We start from the raw sequence: 22,624 nt of genomic DNA, 5'->3' as shown, positions 1-22,624 counted from the left end.
ATATTTGTCTACTCTTATGTTTATAACACTCATCACTCATCCCTAATAAGAAAGTTAACATTCCATTACCTATTCAATAAAAAAAGAATCATAAAAATCGGTAAAGAAACACCAAAGTTATACATGAAATACGCTAAGCCATCGCGCGTGAATACTAATTATTCATGCTCGAAGGACTTTAAGGATTATTTTTGTGTAACGGTTGCCGCGCTCGACGCGACTCGCGGTGGGAGGAATAAATAAAGAAGTGCAGCCTTAATGAGTAGGGTAGGGGTAGGGTAGGGGTAGGGGTGGGGTAGAGTAGGGGTAGGGTAGGGTAGGGGTAGGGCAGGTGTAGGGTAGGGTAGGGGTAGGATAGGGGTAGGGTAGGATAGGGGTAGTTGAAAGTTTACAACGACTTTCACGCGGACGAAGTCGCGGGCGTCCGCTAGTTTAACAATAAAATCATTACTTTGTCAAAAGAAGTTTACTCAACTATTTACGACATTTGTAGTACATCTTTTATTTGTCCCTAACGGAGACAAGCAACGATCGTTAACCATACAGCCTGAGTTTATGACATTTTTTCACTACTTATGATTGTTGTTTTTGTTAGTTTTATTGTTTGTTATGCTTGTAAATAATACAAACATATTACAGCTTTAAATGTTACTTCACCAATTTAAAACCCTGACGTATTTTTTTAACAAGAAAAATGATAAAAAAATGTGTTTTCCTTCAAGAAACAAACTTTTACTGTGTAAATTATTTAATCAGATCCTTATTTATACATCATATTATCGTCTCCATATACTTTTATACGGGGGTATACCTGGGTTCCCTGAGCCGACGTTGTATGGGTCGGTGGGCATTCCCCTTTAGTAGGAAGTTAGTTTATAGTGTTTATTAGGAGACATCCACTTAGGTAGCCGTGATAGCCCAGTGGATATGACCGCTACCTCTGATTTCGGAGGGTGTGGGTTCGAATCCGGTCCGGGGCATGCACCACCAACTTTTCAGTTGTGTGTATTTTAAGAAATTAAATATCACGTGTCTCAAACAGTGAAGTAAAAACATCGTGAGGAAACCTGCATACCAGATAATTTTCTTAAATTGTCTGAAGTCTGCCAATCCGCATTGAGCCAGCGTGGTGGACTATTGGCCTAACCCCTCTCATTCTGAGAGGAGACTCGAGCTCAGCAGTGAGGCGAATATGGGTTGATAATGATGATGTCCACTTAGAAAGGATTTTAGGGAGGATTAAAGAGGTCTAAGGGCGAACGAAGTCGCGGACGTCCGCTAGTGTAATGTGCAGCATAATTAGGAGAAGAAGATAACTGGAAATCGAACTCAGTATCTTCCAGTTACAAAGCTTTACAAAGTGGGACCAATAAAGGGAATTTAATAATTAAGTACCTAGACATTCTTATTCCATCCTAGCAAAAAATATATCGCCTGCAATATTTTAAGGATTTTTTCTTAATGAAGAGAATAAAACAATCAAATCACTGTCAGTATTGCAATTCAGAAATACTATTTATTAATAATACTACAGAGAATAACAAAAATAATATAAAAACATAAATTAAGTACTTAAATAAATTAATCGAACAGAGTAACTTAGGCCACAAAATCCCAAAAAGAACTTTCACCCAGCCCGAAATTTATTTTTGGGATTTTAATTTAAAAGTAAGTTAATTGACTACATTTGGCATGCAATTGACTAGGAAATACGTTGTGATATTCAAAGGTATTCTAAATTTAAAATAATAAAAACATAATGCAGAATCATTAAAAAAATGGCACAGATAAACAATTTATTTTTAAACCACAGATTAATTTTTAAAATTCGAATCTTGGAAAATTCTTCTCCATGTTGTTGGTTTAAAAGCTAATGAATCAAACGCGCGTCATGCAAATGAGGCAATCTTGGAAGATTCGAATATTAAAAAAAAAACCGTTGTACGAAATAAAAGATTGACTGTCAAAACAATTGTTCACAACGTATTTTTATTTCATATCTATCATAAATAAATAATACAGGGACGTTATACTGTTTTTATTTTGTCTGCGATGTTAAGATTGGTTTCCGATTTACTTGTAGCCGAGGTTTTTGAAAATGGCGTCGTCGTTGTGGGCTTCGTCGAAGAAAGGCATCTCCTTGAAGACTATGGACGAATCGGCTATGTGCATCTGTCGTTTTCCGTACCTAGAATAAAATAAAAACATGTATCATGTTACGAGTTCCTCCATTTTTATTATTTTATTATCACAGATTAAATAAATAACAGGCCGATACAGCGCACGAGCGACGAGTTTACTAACTAAAAGGCCATTAGAAAACTCCGAAAGGAACCATCATCGGTTATCGCAAGTTTCTGAGAGTGCCATCTTGTGGCAAGTAGTAGTAATACATAAGAATATCATAGCTTAACAATATATAATACAGACATACACACTGGCGCCCGATGTGGGACCTGCTGACCTATTCACTATTTTGGTCTTTATTATCAACCTTTTAAAATAAACATTAAATCATTTGCAAAATGTCATTTACCTACTGTATAATATCCACCAGTAAGCATCGGATGACATATGTTTACATAAAATCTCAATTTCGTATAAATGTCAATTTACATACGTCAAAGATAGTGAATTAGCCTGCTGGTAGGTACCATTTGTGGAAAGTTCACATATCGGACATTAAATATCTACTTAGAAATATTCACGTCTAAAACGCCTCTCAAATAAATAAATTAATTAAACAAATAAAAAAACCCGACTGCTTAAAGTATAAAAAAACTGAAAAGAAATAAAACAAGCTCAGTCAGAAGTGTAGAAAGCAATTAGAAAACAGTCGGGACCTTAGATATTGGATAGAAAGATTTTCTTCTACATTATTTAATAGGTCCCGACTGTTGACTGTTGACAGGATGGCGCTATGCTGACACTTGAAAATATTTTATTGTTTGCTCATACGCTCTGAAGTTACTGGACTGATTTTAAAAATCCTTTTAAATATAGAAAGCTATATTATCAAGGAGTAAAATGGGCTATGTTAATCCCACATTCGCATGGGAATGGAAACTATGCGTGGGGTACTGCAAGTGTTTCTATACATGAATATGCTCACCGTCCTCTGCCATGCACCGAGTAGTACTCCTGCAGCTCCTTCAAGTAGTTGGAGATTTGTTCCGCCGTGTCGAACCGCTCGGGGCGGCGCGGGCGCGGGTACTGCGCCTGCGCCGCGCACGACAACATGGCCGACAGCAACAACATGGCGGACAGTAGGACACGCATGGCTGCGAAAAGGAACACCTTTGTTGATATAAAATATACCTAAGTACTTTACTTTACTATTAAGTTGCTCTTTTGTTATCGCCGCGTTGCAACGACTTGCAGTACGGACGGCTTCAGTTCAGTGTGCTCGTGGCGTTCGAGCCGTCCACATCTCTTGTTGTGTAATTCTTTATGGGTGACTTGGGAGAGTGACTTGAGTGGAAAAGGGGAGTGTTAGATATCTGTCAAAGGCGCCTTTAACCCTACACACATCGTTCACAAGTGCGTGACTTCACTCAAGGTCATTCTCTGCCATTCTAGGGTCTTATATTGGTTACAGTTTGATTTGTTAATTAAGTTGTCCTGACAAATCTTGTGAATCATAACCTTTGTCCGATATTTATATAGTTTTCTTATTTTTGTAACCACTGAGTCTGCTAAAACTTTGTGTCTCTTTATATTTTTTTTTAATAGGTATTTGTAGTTTTATAGTGTGTTTTGTTCTGTTTATATTCTAAGTACCCTTTCTTTGTCTATACAAGCCAGTTATTGATATTTATGTTGAAAATCTGTATTTCTAGTAGATATCTTATACTGTTACCTATATCACATTAAGTTAATTATTTTGTGTGCATAAATGTTGTTGGCATCTCTAAATAAATAAACAAATAAGTGTGCTTTAGACCAGACGAGTGAAGTAAAACTTAGCTCTCCTTCTCAATGTCTGTTCGCCTCGCCGAATTTTTGTAACGCACTAACCAGCTTACTCTCCAAGTCGAGCGTGCGTAAGTTTCACTACAAAAAATGTAGGAAAATATTTTTTCTGAAGCTTTGTTACCTGCTACCACAGATTAAAGAATAATAGACAGATAGACCGGACGGAACTCGGCACGGATGAAGGAAACCAAAATACAAATTTAAAAATTAATACATTCTCGGGTCAGTACGACACGAAAGGCGCATCAGTAATTTCCAACATTATTCAAGAAAAATGGCGTCTTATGATGTTAATAAAAACTAAAAAAATAAGATGGAGAATTTTTTAAAGGTAATTATTGATTATTACTCTATTATGATATTAATTTACGTAATTATTGTTAGTGTTACTTCCTGAAATACAAATTAAGAAAAAAGTTTGTATAAGCGGATTTCAAGGAGACGTGACATTTTTTATTTCATTTTTTTATGGGTTTTTGTTCACTGCGCTGCTTGTAAAGACTAATTAGTAAGTTCATGGATGACAAACCATGGACCTATTAAGTTGTGACAAACTTTCAGATCATACGAAATGAAGAAAGCGTGGCCATCACAGACTCTCGCTCAAAAATAATATAAATAAATATTGTTTATAGAAAAAAAAAACAAAATGTCAACGAGATAATAATTCCTACACAATTTATCATAATCAAGGAGGCGGATCCGCATTGAAGCCCCGTGTGTAGATAACCGATGAAATTACAAAGGGACCGAATCCATTCTTATATGGATTATGCAATTAAAATCCGATTCAGGGATTTCTACTATCGATACGATAAAAAGTATCGATTATGTAGGTAAAACATGCATTTGTGAATGTTCCCTATATCATTAAAATAAGGATTATATATTATAAAAAAACTAATAGTTATTTTTGAATGTTACCTATACCCACAGATTAAAGAATAATAGGCAGATAGAGCGTACGTGGCCGTTTCAAATACAAAATACAAAAACTAATAGGTACATTCTTGAGTCAGTACGAAACGAAGCGTCGCATCAGTAATTTTCCTCCTCCGATTCCGGAGGGTGTGGGTTCGAACTTTTCAACCTTTTCCAACTTTTCAACAACATTCACACAGCATTTTAAGAAATTAAATATCACGTGTCTCAAACGGTGAAGCAAAAAAGCAGAGAATTAACTTAAATCTCTGCGTGTGTGAAGTCTGCCAATCCGCATTGGGCCAGTGTGGTGGACTATTGGCCTAACCTCTCTCATTCTGACAGGAGACTCGAGCTCAGCAGTGAGCCGAATATGGGTTGATAATGATGATGACAATTCAAATGTTATAACAACATATCTACAACCAATTTGATAAATCAAATTAATCAAATCACATTATAATAAATGCTAATTAAAGTGTTTGACCAATGGAACAGTTTGAAGCGTCCGCCATGTTGTTTAGAAAGCTCTTTCCCGCGCGAACCGACAAAGGACAAACTAATTTGTATAATGCGTTTATGGTGTGCACTCATTAGTTTTATAATTCTGTTTTTAAGTGCCGATATTGTTTTATAACTTTCATTTAAAACTTTATTCCACTTGTTGATAATTTAAATTGGGGATTATGGTATAAATTTTACATTAGAGCTTATTTTTATTTATTTTACGGTTGGATACTATAAACATTTCAAATTTGGAAACCACAACTGTAAGACGTCTTTACAGATGGAAAAAGCATTTTGTTTTTATTTTAAATGAGTTTGTTCTCATCAGACAGGCAAAGATCTATCGATCATACAGCCTGTTTTTTTTATTGTGCCATATTTAGAGATCGATGACCCTGTCTATTCAGACGTTTAAAAATATAGTTTCTTATACGTTTGATACTTAAGTTCACTTGCTTTAAATTTATTTATGTTAGTGTATTGTTTTCTAACGCTAAAAGACCGTAATATAGCATATTAGTCGTATATATTAAAGAATAATAAGAAGTTTCTAATTCTTGTAAAAATACACAGAAACGACAGTCAAATAGTACCCGCTAATGCTTTTTTTTCTATTTTTGTTTGTTTTTTTAATATTGTACTCGTATAATATATTATAATAGCCAGATCACAGTAAAACCAACTGTGTTTTGTGTTGTTTTATGGTTAGGCTTAATTTCAATATGTATTTTGTAGAATAATAAATAAAATAATATAAGACTGAACTAAAACCTAAGTAAACAACGCTGATAGAGTTTGGCTAATGAAAGTAAAGACTGAAATCCCCCGCCAAATTTTTTTTAAAAATCGGAGTAAATTCTCATAATTATAGTGCAAATATTGGAATAACTGAATTTAATACTTATAGTATAGGTAGTAATGTATTCACAAACAAAAAAATAATTTAAACAAATTATGAAAACGCACAATTTTTAATCTGTTTAAATGTATTTTTTTAATTTGGCAGACGATTTTAGTCTCTACTTTAGCCAAACTCTAACATTTAAGTATTTGATTGTTGTAATATAATTATGACACTTAGTTAAAAAAATAAAACATTGTCTATGGGCCATAAGTACCTGACACAAGAAAAAGTAAAAGGCTAGTACAGTACACTATCCAACACAATTTACCGGCTCTTGATTTACGATGCAATAATGGCCTTACAATATTAGTTGGTATAATGAAATATGGCTGCAATACCTTGCACTTTGTTTTGATATTATTAGCTGTTATCGCTCTATCAAATTAGCTTTGCTTTGGGAGGGAAATATGAGTAGTTTAAGCAAATTTTCTATAAGAAAATTCATCAATTTTATGATTTTTTTATGACCTGTCTTACCACACAAGTTTTCCGCTTTTTTTTATTCTTTACAAGTTAGCCCTTGACTACAATCTCACCTGATGGTAAGTGATGATGCAGTTTAAGATGGAAACGGGCTAACTTGTTAGGAGGAGGATGAAAATCCACACTCCTTTCGGTTTCTACACGACATTGTACCGGAACGCTACATCGCTTGGCGGTTACCTCTTTGTCAGTAGGGTGGTAACTAGCCACGGCCTAAGCCTCCCACCAGCCAGACCACGACCAATTAAGAAAACCACAATCGGCCCAGCCGGGGATCGAACCCAGGACCTCCGTCTTGTAAATCCACCGCGCATTCCACTGAATTGAAATGATTAATTAAATAATTTGATAAAATGCACATAACTGAAAAGGTTGCCCATGCCCCGGACGGGATTCGAACTTACACCCCCGGAATCGGAGGCAGAGGCTATATCCACTGGACTATCACGTCTTCAATCTGAGCTGATAGGTAGTTACATATAAATAAAGATTAATCTCTCAGATTTTGGTTCTCAGTATTAGTAATGTAATATTTCGAATAATAGCGAATTGTGTCCCAATTTTTTTATTTATTTTTATTTTATTTATTTTTATTTTGTTCAAAATTATCGAAAGTTTCTCAACCAATTATAAAATAATGAAGCATTATGCATAATAAGGGTTGTTTCGTTTCTATTGAAAGAAAATATAAAATGGCGCAGAAATGAGGAAAGTATTTTGTACGTGGTAGTGGTACATGTTCGCTTTTCAATAAATCCATGAGGGGAAAATTACAAGCCTTCAACAACTGAACTAGTGATGCGCAAGATAATAATATCGAAAATATCGATAGTACGAGTATTGTTTGCAGACGAATTTCTTAACATTCCATGTAATGAACCCAAAGGTCAAACCTTTGGGTTCATATCTTTTACAAGTTTTTAATTAATTTGCCTTTAAAACTCAACTGACTGTTTTGGTAGAAATATCAATGAAAGATATTGACAACAATTAATTTATATAGTATGTAAAATTTATTTAACACTCGGATCTATTTTGTGTAAATGTGAAATTAACTGTAATCGATTTACTAGATACTACGTTAATTTTGAATATTCATGTTAAAAATTGATACATTACAGGACCATCAAAAGAAAGGGTCTGAAAATCTGTATGGTGATATATACAATATTAACTGACGCCGCGCGGTTTCACCCATGTGGTTGCCGTTCCCGTAGGAATACGGGGATAATAATATATAGCCTATAGCCTTCCTCGATAAATGGGCTATCTAACACTGAAAGAATTTTTCCAATCGGACCAGTAGTTTCTGAGATTAGCGCGTTCAATCAAACAAACAAACAAACAAACTCTTCAGCTTTATAATATTAGTATAGATGGGATAAAGTACAAACGGGTATGAATTAACATCATATAATCATTAAGCAAGATCTTGTTTTAAAACTTTCCATTTCTAACAAAAGGAGTTGGAACTATCGACACCTAACACTGGCACAACACTATTTTCTAGTGATTTGAGCCTCTTTACACATGTGATTGTTACTATGTTTAGATCAAAGGTACCTATGCTACAGTGTAGGAAGATCATAAGCGTTGTTATGTATTCGCTAATGACGTAGTTTGTAGAAATAATAAATAGTGAAGTTGATTTTAAAATACCTACCTGGAATTCAGTCATTTTCTCCACGTTAACAAAACAAGCATTTATGTCTTTTTAAATCTAAATTTTAAATAAATAAAATAATTATAACAAATACACTGGGGCTGTTACCCCTCTGGATAATAATTAATACGTCACTGGCTTGGCACCGCCTTCAAAGTGATCAGAAGGTACGATGTTATTTTTCACATTTTAGTTTATTTTCTGATTCTGAAGTCGGTTAAACTTTTTTATGATTTTTTTTTATTTTATATTTATAGTGATAGGTACTCCTGAACTAGCTTTTTTGTTATAACCTAAAGACTGACCTAAGTTCCCGAAAGAACAGTGTTTAAAATTAAGAAACGCACTGACCACCTCTCCGATTATCGAAAGTTCCCCTCGATCAATTTCTCCAGGATTCCATCATCCGATCCTGGTTTCCTTGTCATAGTACTACCCTCGAAACATCTCTTTTCCAACAAAAAAATAATTATCAGACTCGGTTAATAAACGGCGTTGTTCGCGAAAGTGTGGGTGGTGGGCACAGTATGGGCAATTTCATTCATTTATTTCGTCGTAGACTCTACGTTTGTTGTAGCGGCAACTATCTACGCTGTAGAAGAGCGCTACAATGGGGATGATGACTAGGTTTGAATATATTGATTTTTATGATACATTCGAGTAAATAGGGTCATTGTTAACTAATTTATTCATAAAAAGCAAAGATTGTCTGCATATTTGCAAAATAAATAAGATTATAAAATTTCAAAATCTATTAAAATTCTTTTATCGTAATTAGATGAAAATCCATACAAGTAGCTTCCTTACATTCAATGTGACATTTTTTAATATTTCAACTATAGACATAAACGCACAAATAGCAAAGATATTAGTAATTTTGTTTGAACACTCATACAAATCTAACGATCATTATTTACGTCATTAGTTTGTACCATTTTGTATGGGGCGTTTTTCAGGGATCCGCGGCAGCGCCGCAAATCTGACATTTATATCCTTGTAGCTCCGAAAGTAATGATCGCAGATACCCTGTTACTTTTACAAAATTGCTTTACTATCAGCGTACTCTTAATTTATATACAATTTAAAAAACTGTCATCATCCCTATTGGGTGCAGCAAAAGCTGCATAATTCTCTCTACAATAGGCTAGTTGACACTTTCTTTAAAAGATTTTAAAATGCTTATTGTCGTTATTTTAGATAGTAAAAAATATGTCGTATTTTTTTGAGATTTGAATACACCCAAATTATAATTTTAAATTAAGCCTTGGATTGAATGGACGAACACGCGGTCCATCATGATGGTTTATGGGTTATCTGTGCCATTACGTCAAGCAAGTTTTGTTCACTTGTTTCTGGCTTTCAGTTTTTTAATATGTACATCTAAAATCAAAGATTTTATAATAGAGATATGTCACTAGCGCGTCAAAACTGAACTTAACAAAAACTAATTGACCGCATTTAACCGTGTCGCATAGTAAACAACGAAAGTTATTTATACAAATGATACAAAAATCTATACTAATATTATAAAGCTGAAGAGTTTGTTTGTTTGTTTGTTAGATTGAACGCGCTAATCTCAGGTACTATAATATCCCAGTATTCCTACGAGAACGGGAACCACGCGGGTGAAACCGTGCGGCGTCAGCTAGTATACTTATACAATGTCGAGTTGTCATTGTTGAGTTGTTTAGAAACTTTAAAAACTGTATATACATAAATATATAATGGAATTAAACACAAAATTATTCATGTGTGTGCTCAGTGGAGTAGCTTAATTCGGCTCACTTTTTGCGGTGATTTTGTAGGCACGTAACATGTCTATAGATTAAAATGTCGTAGTCAAAAGTATAGTAATTTCTACTACGGATACAGGTTGGTGTTGCCATTGAAAGGTGAACGTATGGTAATACCTTTAAATCACTTTTAAATCATCCGAGTTAATTGCCGAGTTAACGTTAAATTAATTGCCGTCTGATTTAGAGACAGCCTAACTTTACGACAAAATGACTATTGTTTTAAACTGGCAAGTAGGAGATAAACTCAGAACATGAGGCCTACGTAAATTGTGGGCATCGGCCGGCACCTTTTGATCACTATCGTAGATATCTATACTCAGAGGCACAATTATCCGACCTCTTTATTATGACGCTAGTATATTAAAGTGGGCAGATAATTATGCCTCTGAGTAAATATCCCAAGCTGAGCCGCGCGGTTTCACCTGCGTGGTCCCCCTTCCTGTAGGAGTACTGGGATAATATATAGCATATAGCCTTCCTCGATAAATGGGCTATCTAACACTGAAAGAATTTTTCAAATCGGACCAGTAGTTCCTGAGATTAGCGCGTTCAATCAATCAAACAAACAAACTCTTCAGCTTTATAACCATGGACTTTTCCGTGATAAAAATTAACCTAAGTTTTCTATTTCCATTCATATTATATTTTCACAATCCAAATCTATTCTCATTTAAAATTTCAACCAAATCGTTTTAGTAGTTACGACATATAGGAAGAACAAACATACTTACACTCTTACACACAAACTTTCGCCTTTAAAATACATATTCGGGTGATTCAACAACCAAGTAAAAAATAATCAAAGACAATTTTTATTTTTATTATCGGACGCTTATTACCATCGATATATCGATTAATACCTATTTTTTTCAACAATTTTTCGTCAATTTTCAGTGAACATAATATTTGTTAAGGGTGCAACGAAGGAAGCTAGAAGGAGGCTGGAAGGACAATGCCTCACCACCATGGTTAGCTAGTGCTACATATTTTCCTCCTTGAATGCTACGCTTAGTGCTACGTTATAATGTCCGATTCGCCCACAGATTAATCAATAATATACAGATGTAGCGTACGGAACATGACGGTGTCGCACCCGTCACGGATACGAAATTCAAAAACGAATACGTTTTCTTGTCAGTACGATACGAACCGTCGCATCAGTAATTTTTAATAATAATCAAGAAAAATGGCGTCTTATGTTTTTAAATATTTTAAAAACTGTTCTCAAAAACTAGAGAAATAAGATGGAGTATTTTTTTATTATTATAATTTACGTAATTGTTGCTAGTATAATTTTGAAATACAAATTATGAAAAAAGTTTCTATATGCAGAAATCAAGGAGACGCGTGACTTTTGTTTTTTTGTGGGTTGCACCGGCTTTAGCACGCAGTTTGAAAAGATTCTGGTTACTCTGTGGATTCGCCATGAACAGTTGACTGGTTTAAGCAGAATGAGGCCATGAATAAACGTTTGTTCCAGGGCCCACGGACTCTGAGCTTTAACTTTAACTCGATGACAATATTCATTTTTAAACCTCCGCATACGTTTAATGTATCGCAAATACCCAATTTACATAACTAAAGCGTTGCAAAAGGGAATTATGAAACTTTGTACGTGCAAAAGACATTCAGCTGTTCGCCGCAGACGCCATCTTGTTTCTCACGTATCTTATTAGAATGTTGCCAGGCGTAAAAACAATATCCGACGCGGTTTGAATCCCTTTGACTTGCAACACTGGCCTTTAAAATTCAAACTACGAATTAGAGCAGACATTTTGAATTTCCGTTGATTGAGGCTTACAAATTGGCTTGATTTTGTATTTGAAATATTTATTATGGATTTATTAGCTAATTGAAATTAAAATGTACTCAACTCGGAAGCTTGGCTTACAATTTATACGAAATGTCGTTAATTCCAATTTTATTGATTGTTGAAAATTTGTACAAACTTCTAGCGCGAATTTTTCTACCTACGCATAATTCGAAGTGAAAGGCGTACTTTTACTTCAAGGCTTAGTTTACCAGAAGTTTTAAAACATTTATAAACGTTATAGTTTGTTTATTTGTAGTGACTTTAATAGTAGGTATTAAATGCTCAATCCTTGATACTAATATGTAAATGCAAATGTTTGTTACGCTAACACCTAATTGTTAGTTTTTCACACTTTTCGAAATCTATAAAATAACATAAAGCTGAAGAGTTTGTTTGTTTGGTTGAACGCGCTAATCTCAGGAACTATATATATACTGTAGTTTTATTCCCCATCGCTAAAAGCGAAAAAAGTAACTATTTGTTCTTCCTATAATTTAATCTACCAAATGTAATCGGTCCCCATGACGCTCGAGTAACTGCAAATTTAGCATGCCGCCCCTACTAATAAACTGAAAAAGACTTTACCTAAGTAAATATCTTTATAACCACCGTTTGTAAGCGAACTCTTTCAAATAATAAATCTTCATAGCTTTTACGAAGTACAATGGGTTAATTTTAAAACGTTTTACGTACAACATCCTTTGCTTTGATCATTATTTCACCATTAAATTACTTGTAGACCATTAGGGTTACATAAACAGATTAAAATTAAATACTAATACAAAACTCTTTACTTAAGTTGGCCAATAAAGATCATCTATTTTGGGAAGACGGCTTTGGTTGGTGTAATCAATGATATTTTTACCCGACTACGGCGAAGCCAAAAGGAAGGGTAATGATTTTGGCAGTCTATATATGTATGTATGTGTTCCACCGTAGTGCCTAAACTACAGAACCTATTTTAATAAATGAGGTGTCAAAAGATTCATAATAATTCAAATTGAGACATAGGCTATATAAATTTTATAAAAAAAATTATATGACAGAATTTAAACCTCATATTCTAACCTCTCTGGTATGCAGGTTTCCTCACGATGTTTTCCTTCACCGTTTGAGACTCGTGATATTTAATTTCTTAAAATGCACACAACTGAAAAGTTGGAGGTGCATGCCCCGACCCGGATTCGAATCCACACCCTCCGGAATCGGAGGCAGAGGTCATATCCACTGGGCTATCGCGGCTCTGGGTGTGTGAAATCTGCCAATCCGCATTGGGCCAGCGTGGTGGACTATTGGCCTAACTCCTCTCATTCTGAGAGGAGACTCGGGCTCAGCAGTGAGCCGTATATGGGTCGATAACGACGATTCTAACCTCGAAAAAAATTAAACCGAGATAATCACTATGTGTTGTTAGTGACCACGGCTCTACCGTGACCATTTTTGTTCCTATGCATTTCTCTATTTCAATCTGAAATATTTTCTTGTTTCGTTCTTTTTAGAGCCCTTTTACGTAGTCGGGTTATAGTTTTTAAACTTTTATACTATAGATGGGACACTAGCGAATCAAAACTGAGGCGAACAAATGTGGAAAATTTAACTAATTTCATTTACACGCTAATTAAACAACGAACGTTATTTAAACAAATAATACCTAAATATTGTCTACAATGTCGAGTGTAAAAACTATGTATAGATAAATATATAATGGATATAAACACAAGATTGTACATGTGTGCGCTTAGTGGAGTCGCTAAAGTCGGATCACTTTTTGCGGTGATTTTGTAGGGAAGTAACCTATCTATAGTATAAAATTATCATTGGTTGTAATGGTAAAGTAAAATTCGACAAGCGCTAACAAAGCACATGTCTTTAAAATTTTCTTGTGTTTTTTGATAAAAATGTTTGGATGTCATCAGCCTATTTGGATCCGCCGTTTGGCAGGAAGGTTGTCATATTTAAAGTAATACCTTTGCCTTTTCCCCGTGGGAAAGAACAAAGAAAAAAAATATAGAAGTTATAGTTTTTAGAAGTCCGGTTATAAACGGATTTCGCTATTTAGAAGGAGGGGAGGGTAGGAGGATTAAAATATATAAAGATAATAATATCTCGGTAGAATTATGAAAATATCACTCTTAAAGTTAGGATAAAAGTTATTTGGTACTTATTAGGTTATTTATAAGTATTTACGAAAGGAAAACAATTATGAAGTTACCTAATTATGTGAAGTCAATAAATTTACGAAACAAATCGACATTCTTCATCACATGAGGCAGATAGAGTAGTGTCAAATGTCTCTGCTCTTTTACCTACTTGGAAAGTTCTCAACATTAATGGGTTTTCTTTAAACATCAAAAGATGCCGTATGCTACCTTACCTATACCTACTTAAGGCTACTTCATTTTTATTAACATGTAATAACAGCAATATGCTTTTTACCGAATTTTAGTTTTGAAAATTTGGGAACATGATTTTCCATAATCATCATCATCATCATAATCAGTTGATTATGATGATGATGATGATGATCCACCAACGCGGTGGTGGACTCTCAGAGGGGTTAGGCCAATAGTCCACCGCGTTGGCCCAATGCGGATTGGCAGACTTCACACACGCAGAGAATTAAGAAAATTTTCTGGTAGGTATGCAGGTTTCCTCACGGTAGAGCCGTGATAGCCCAGTGGATATGATCTCTCCGATTCCGGAGGGTGTGGGTTCGAATCCGGTCCGGGGCATGCACCTCCAACTTTTCAGTTATGTGCATTTTAAGATATTAAATATCACATGTTTCAAACGGTGACGGAAAACCTATGTGAGAATTTTCTCAATTCTGTATGTATGTGAAATATGCCGATTCGCATTTGGCCAGCGTGATGGACTAAGGCCTAACCACTCTCATTCTGAGTGGAGACTCGAGCTCAACAGTGAGCTGAATATGGAATATCAATGAATGAATGATGAATGATTATGAAACATAGGATTAATATTACCAATCTTTGCCTGACCAAACAACTTGAAAAAAAATGGAAACATATTAAAAAAATAGATTTAAAGTCTTAACTACCCCTTAACATTAATAAGTGCTTGTATTCTCGAATTCTCTTCATCAAAGCACAAGTGGTCTTGACATTTTCGTGACATCCAGAAGACGATATTTTTTATCCTAATTAGAATGTTGTAATTAAATATTTATTTCAATAAGTTCATAAAAATATTATTCAACAAGTGCCTGGGTATAAAAAAAATGGTAACGTATAATTAATTGGAAATTAAGAAAATGGAAAACCGATTTTTCGCGGACAAATTCGTAATTGTTTGCATTCGTCTGCTTCGTTGCAAATAAGATTTGCTAATTGAAGAAAATGTTAGGTAGTTCATTTACTTTTCAACCCATACTTAGAGGGATTTTTATCAGCTGACCTATACACTATTTTGGTCTTTATTTTCAACCTAATAAAACAAACATCCAATAAGTTAACAAAATCTATGTTCAACTATGAGATATCCACCAGATTATCTCAATTTCGTAAAAGGACTAGTAACTAAAAACTAACTTTAACTACGTTAACTAGTCAAAAATAGTGAGTTAGCCTATTTTTTATTCTTTACAACTTAGCCCTTGACTACAATCTCATCTGATGGTAAGTGATAATGCAGTTTAAGATGGAAACGGGTTATCATGATATGAGGAGGAGCCTGCTGGTCAATATAATAATATAATATATACAATTACCTAAAAAAATATTTACGATCAAACGATCAAAAAATCTTCACAAAAAAAGCACACGTTCCATAAAGCTTTTAAAACATGAAAAAAGCTCCGTGAAAATTTAAACCGCCTTGATAAACCGCCCATTCGGAAAACACTTTCAGAAGTTAAAACGGCAAGTTTCAAACTCACCTGATCTCAAAGAAGTCCCGCTAATTAGTTCGCGGCCACGCGGGTGTGATAAAACAGTACGAAACGAGTGTCTGTACGTCATATATATCTATACTAATATTATAAAGAGGAAGACTTTGTTTGTATTTTTGTTTGTTTGTAATGAATAGGCTCAAAAACTACTGGACCGATTTTAAAAATTCTTTCACCATTCGAAAGCTACATTATCCGCAAGTAACATAGGCTTAATTTTATTTTGGAAAAAAATAGGGTTCCGTAAGATATTTGGGTTTTTCGGACGCAAGGTGTAACTAATCAACCAGAAACGTAGGTGTAGTGTATGGGTAGGTAGGGGTAGGTTAGGGGTAGGATAGGGGTAGTTGAAAGTTTACATCGAGTTTCACGCGGCCGAAATCGCGGGCGTCCGCTAGTTATAAATATATACAGGGTTGTAGGGAGTATATCCCATAACTCCAGAGTTAAGAAGCCCCAAGGTTATATTCAATACCGAAAATTAATTAAAAATGTTTAAGGAACATGTGTTCTAAAATTAATATTTTCGGGGTAAATAATATTATTTCTTTTGTAAATAGATCTTAAAATGTGGTCCTTATACTTTTTTATAATAAACTACCACATGAAGCTACTGGAATGTCTCTCAAAAAGTTCAAAGTGTTTATTAAACGCAAGCTTTTGGGTAAGGCTTATTATAGTGTTAATGATTATATTAATGATAAAAAAGCTTGGCGTTAAACTGTAATATACGACTGTGTGCTTAGTTTTAAATAAGTTTGTAAAATGGTGGTAAACAAAAAAAAACCTTGGCTGAGTTTATTGTGGGCTCTTCTCGGACCAAGGCGCGTTTGGAACCCTCGTAACTTTAGTTTTAAGTTTTCGACTATTATTACCACCATTAAATTAAATTAAATTATGACATAATCTTGACCTTTCAAAAGAGCTTGTAAAGTAAGCCTAATTGAAATAAATGAATTTTGACTTTTGACCAAACTTATAAGTCATCCTTATAATTATGACATAGCCAAATTTTACGTATTTTAAAATGCAAGGATAGATAAAGGCGTGTGTTACATGGATTATGTTATTTGAATTACTTTGTATGTAGACATAAAAAGTTTTTATTTTTTAGTTAAACATATATTAGTTAAGCAAGTTATATTAGTTTTTTAGTTAAACATATATTACTTGACGGCCTCCGTGGCGCAGTGGTTTGCGCGGTGGATTTACAAAACGGAGGTCCTGGGTTCGATCCCCGGCTGGGCCGAATGAGGTTTTCTTAATTGGTCTAGGTCTGGCTGGTGGGAGGCTTCGGCCATGGCTAGTTACCACCCTACCGGCAAAGACGTACCGCCAAGCGATTTAGTGTTCCGGTACGATGCCGTGTAGAAACCGAAAGGGGTGTGGATTTTCATCCTCCGCCAAACAAGTAAGCCCGCTTCCATCTTAGACTGCATCATCACTTACCATCAGGTGAGATTGTAGTCAAGGGCTAACTTGTAAAAAAAAAAAAAAAAAAGCTGTTCGGCTCCAATAAGTGGACTCGTCAACACCTTGAAGTTATGGCAAATACTGCCGAGCACCCTGTATACATCTTCCATATACCTATGTCTCATACTAAAAAGTAATATGCTAGCGAACTTCCTCCGGTTTCACACGCGTAGTTCCCATTTCCGTAAGAATACGAGGATAAAATGTAGCTTACGTTACTCACTGATAATGTAGCTTTCCATTTGTGAGAGAGTTTTTTTAATCGGTCCATTAGTTTCGCTACAAATCAACAATGAAATGAAGAATAAACTTCTCAACCGTCATTAATGAATTTTGGTATAGTGATTTTTAGGCTAAGTAATAGTAATTATTAGCTGAGTTTATTGTGGGCTCCTCTCGGACCAAGGCGCGTTTGGAACCCCCTTTAATTTTAAGTTTTCTACAAATTATTATCACCATTATCAAATATTATTAAATACTGGACGTTCGAAAATGCTTGCAAACTAAGCTTAATTGAAGTAAATGAATTTTGATTTGATTCGATTTTATTTGATTTTATTACTTTGAGCTTTTTTTAATTATCTACAAGTTAGCCCTTGACTACAGTCTCATCTGATGAGAAGTGATGATGCAATCTAAGATGGAAGCAGGCTAACTTGTTAAAAGTAGGATGAAATCCACACTCCTTTCGGTTTCTACACGACATCGTACCGGAATGCTAAATCGCTTGGCGGTACGTCATAGTCGGTAGGGTGGTAACTAACCACGGCCGAAGCCTCCCACCAGCCAGACCTGGACCAATTAAGAACTCATCCGGCCCAGCTGGGTATCGAACCCAGGAATGAAATTCTCTCACGGTATAAAAGTCGGACCAACACCGAGAGCATGGATTTAATCCCCACCCCCTGGACTATTGTCGTACCCACTTCTAATTATAGCCTTTTCGACTTTTCGGTACAATCACAGAATAAAGAATGATACAGAATGAGTCTATACAAGCAGTGCGGTGAGTTCGGTGAAACCCATAAAAAAACAATCACGCGTCTTGATATCCGCGTATACAAACATTTTTCATAATTTGTATTTCAAGATTTAATACTAACAATAATTACGTAAATTGATAACACAATATACTAATAATCAATAATTAGGTATTAATTACCTATAAAAATAAATATTCCATCATACTATTTTAGTTTTTGTGAACAGTTTTTAAAATATTTAAAAACATAAGACGCCACTTCGTGTATTTCGAATTTGTGTTTGGATTGGCTGCATCCCTGCATGCTCTATCTGCCTGTTATTCTTTAATCTGTGGGTAAAACATCAAAAATATTTCTTATATCAAGTTTAGATTTTATCACCCCTATAGGATTATTTTGGTTAAATAGAAGTTTTAATTAGTTGTTAAATACTTTAAAATTTCAAATAAAAGTTAAGATGGGATGACGTTTAAAATCATTTTTCGCGGGGCGTCAGCTGAAACCGGAGCATCCTCAGGAGATGATGACTTTACTATGGCCCGTTAATAACAACCTTAGAGGATTATGGAGGATTCGCTTTTTTTTATTCTTTACAAGTAAACCCTTGACTACAATCTTACCTAATATAAGATGGAATCGAGCTAACTTTTTAGGAGGAGGAAGAAAATCCACAATCCTTTCGGTTTCTACACGACATTACCGGAACGCTAAATTGCTTGGCGGTACGTCTTTGTCGGTAGGATGATAACTAGCCGCGGTTAAAGCCTCCCACCAGCCAGACCTGGACCAATTAAGAAAACCTCAATCGGTCCAGCCGGGGATCGAACCCAGGACCTCCGTCATGTAAATCCACCGCGCATACCACTGCGCCACGGAGGCCGTCAAATCGAGGCTTGATGGATTCGTCGGTTTTCGCGGACTCTGGTCAAGAAGTGCTTCTTTAGTCAAAACTTTTTCGATAATAGTTTTATCAAAAAAAAAAAAAATACCGACCGAATTGAGAACCTCCTCCTTTTTGAAGTCGGTTAAAAATCTGAAATTGAAATATGTTGAACAGTTTTTGAGATAAAAGTAAAAATCCAAACCTCTTTATATTTTTAGTTAAGCTATACTAATATTATAAAGCTGAAGAGTTTGTTTGTCCGTTTGTTTGATTGAACGCGCTAATCTCAGGAACTACTGGTCCGATTTGAAAAAATCTTTCAGTGTTAGATAGCCCATTTGTCGAGGAAGGCTATAGGTTATATATTATCGTCGTATTCCTACGGGAACGGGAACCACGCGGGTGAATCCGCGCGGCATCTACTAGTTGTTTATAACTTTTGCGATTTTTGAATAAAATGACACCTCAACCGTTTTTATAGGAAAAGGATAAAAAGTTTTTACCTAAAATGCACTTGTTCACTAGTGAATATAATAGCAAAGAAATAGTAAAGAAAATGAATTACCTATTTGTTGTTTTAATAATGCATAAATTGAAAAATATATAAAAGCCTGGTAGCGCAGCTTAGCCACCCACAAGGTGTTAGTGCCGGTAAAAAGGGGAAAATGATGTAAAGAATCGCTCACCAAGTCGAGGACTATCTATTTATGTTATGTATAATTATTTATAACACATTTGCTCGTAAAGTATCGCTTCACCAATCTATCTAACGAATGGTACTTTTTTAAATCTTGGCAAAGAGTTTTTATGTCAATAAAATTAACTTTGTGAGTTAAAATATAAAAAAAAAACATTTAATTCTTTCATTTTAATAATTTTGACAATAAATGTTAGCCATTTATCTGTATCTGAAACACAAAAATATTAATTTACTTTATTAGTGATACACTGGCTGTTTTTGGTGCATTTGTCTAAAAAAAATCTGTCAAATGACAAGCGTATCAAAATGGCAAAGATGCAAATTAATTTTCAGAAAGTGTGTTCAAAGTGTTTCCTCGCAGATGTGTTATAAAACGAAATTACAGCCCCTGCTTCCTTACTATAGCTCTCGCCTCTGGCTCGAGCTGCAATATCGCCTCGGCTGTAATTTTCAACTTACCGCACGTATATCATTTTTTTTATCATGATGTACTATAATTATACAGGGTTTCCCGTAATTAATGGATAAAACGCAAATGGTAGAAACACCACCTAATTATCTAAAATGAACTGAATAGTAATGAAAGAATCTCTATGATGACCAAGTTATATTTTTTTCCGGATTTTTCAAAAATTTCCGTCTACTTATCAGGTTTAAAGTCTGTAGCTGCTGTAATTAATATTTCAAAGATCTGATTTTTGTTTTACATAGACTACAGTAAATTGGAAATGTTGGAAAAAGTCAATAAGCTTGGAAGCTTTTATAGAAATGCTGCCTTATTCCTTGGAGATAATATAACAAAAACATATTGTATGACTAAAAATAAACTACTTCGAGCTTTTTGTAAGACTTATTTTTCAAATGTAACATATTTTAATTCAATAAATTAATAGATATCGTAATTTTATTCAATAAAATATTTAAAAATATATAACCGACGATAACGATAATAAAAATCGAAAAATAACATTATATAATTTTCTATCTACTGATCACTGTGAAAGCGGTGCCATTCAGTAAAAAGTTATGCGTGTTTTGATTTTTATGTTAACATAAAAATCGCACCGACTATAAAGTATTTCAGTTATTCTGATTTTAACACAAAACTACTAAGCCGATTTTCATGAAAATTAAATGGGACCAATCTGGAAGTGTCTTCTCTCTATCTCTTTCAAACAAAAAAGAATTTTCAAAATCCTACTAATATTATTAATGCGAAAGTTTGTATGTTTGTTACTTTTTAACGCCGCAACTACTAACCCGATTTGGCTGAAATTTAAAATGGTAATAGATTTCACTCTGGATTAACACATAGGTTACTCTTAGCCCCGAAATAATCCATATATTCTCGAGATTGGCAAAAAACTGATGATTTTGATGGTATGAATGTTTGTTACTCTTTCACGTCGCGACTACTAAACCGAATTAGCTCAAATTTGAAAAATAGATTATAGCCTGGATAAACACATAAACTACTTTTTATCGCGAAAAAAATCACAGTTCCCGCGGGATTTGTGAAAAACTGAATTCCACGCGGACGCAGTCGCGGGCGTCCGCTAGTTGTTTAATAAATTACGAAGGTATGAGGTGACAAACATAAAAAAAATACACACACGCGGAATTGAGAACCTCCTCCTTTTTTGAAGTCGGTTAAAAACGCGTCGAATTCATAAACTTTCTACGTTTTTTTTTTTTGGTTGATTTAAAATTTGAATTATCACTCACCTGGGTCTATTCGGTGTACCGCTATGTTCTGCAGAGTGCGTCGCTGAAGGAGTGCTCTGCTCGCCGCGAGTGAGGCGCTTTTATGACTGCAGCCGGTTTGAAAACTGCCGCGTTACAGGTGGGCGGCGCGGCACAGCGGCGGCGTGGAGTCGGTTGTTTTTTTTTTTTTACATTTATTATTCTTTATTTTAAAGACAAATACATACAATCCAATTTCTGGTGACTCTATTTCTCGTCTTGGTGATAACACTATTTCTAAGTTTTCAACTTAATCTATTGATAAATCTTTTACATCAAAAAGCATTACGTAAATGATAGAAAAGCTTATATTTATTTGTAAATAACATAATGTTGTACAAACTTTTGTTTCATTTGTTTTAACCATTGACAGCCTAGTTAACCGCCTTCCGTTTAAGATTGCGTCATCACTTACCATCACTTTGACAGCCTCTGTGGCGCAGTTCCTTAGTCCCCGGTTGAGCCGATTTTCTTAATTGATCCAGCCTCTGCATTCTGTATAGTTACAGCGATGGGACATCGCTCGTTTCCATGGCAACGTCGTTGTTATTGACATTTTATTTTTGGTATCCCATAAAAATAAAGTTCAAATTGTATTATAACTTGTTATATAACATCGACGAGTATAAAGAACAAGAAACGATCTCCAGGTCTGGCTGGTGGCTTTGCTACCGGCAATGACGTACCGCCAAGTAATTTAGCGTTCTGGTATGATGACGTGTAGAAACCGAAAGGGGTGTGGATTTTCATCATCCTCATAACAAGTTAGCTCGCTTCCATTTTAGATTGCATGATCACTTACCATCAGGTGAGATCGTAGTCAAGGGCTAACTTGTAAAAAATAAAAAAAGTTTAACGATCCATCTCGCT

At 34.9% G+C, this 22,624-nt stretch overlaps 1 protein-coding gene across 1 annotated transcript; it reads right to left on the bottom strand.

The window, feature by feature from the left end:
- Positions 1 to 1,484: 1,484 nt before the first annotated feature.
- Positions 1,485 to 21,810, bottom strand: LOC112052346 (pro-neuropeptide Y-like). Its single transcript, XM_024091385.2, has 3 exons — positions 21,737 to 21,810; positions 3,113 to 3,281; positions 1,485 to 2,188 (listed from the first exon to the last, which is right to left on the bottom strand). The coding sequence occupies exons 2-3, from the start codon at positions 3,277 to 3,279 to the stop codon at positions 2,074 to 2,076; spliced, it is 282 nt and encodes a 93-aa protein (XP_023947153.1). The 5' UTR covers positions 3,280 to 3,281; positions 21,737 to 21,810; the 3' UTR covers positions 1,485 to 2,073.
- Positions 21,811 to 22,624: the final 814 nt, after the last annotated feature.

Source organism: Bicyclus anynana, chromosome 18 (genome assembly GCF_947172395.1).
Source record: "Bicyclus anynana chromosome 18, ilBicAnyn1.1, whole genome shotgun sequence".
NCBI classification, from domain to species: Eukaryota; Metazoa; Arthropoda; class Insecta; order Lepidoptera; family Nymphalidae; genus Bicyclus; species Bicyclus anynana.
Note: the sequence above shows the minus strand (reverse complement) of the source record. Positions and strands in the feature narration are given on the sequence as shown.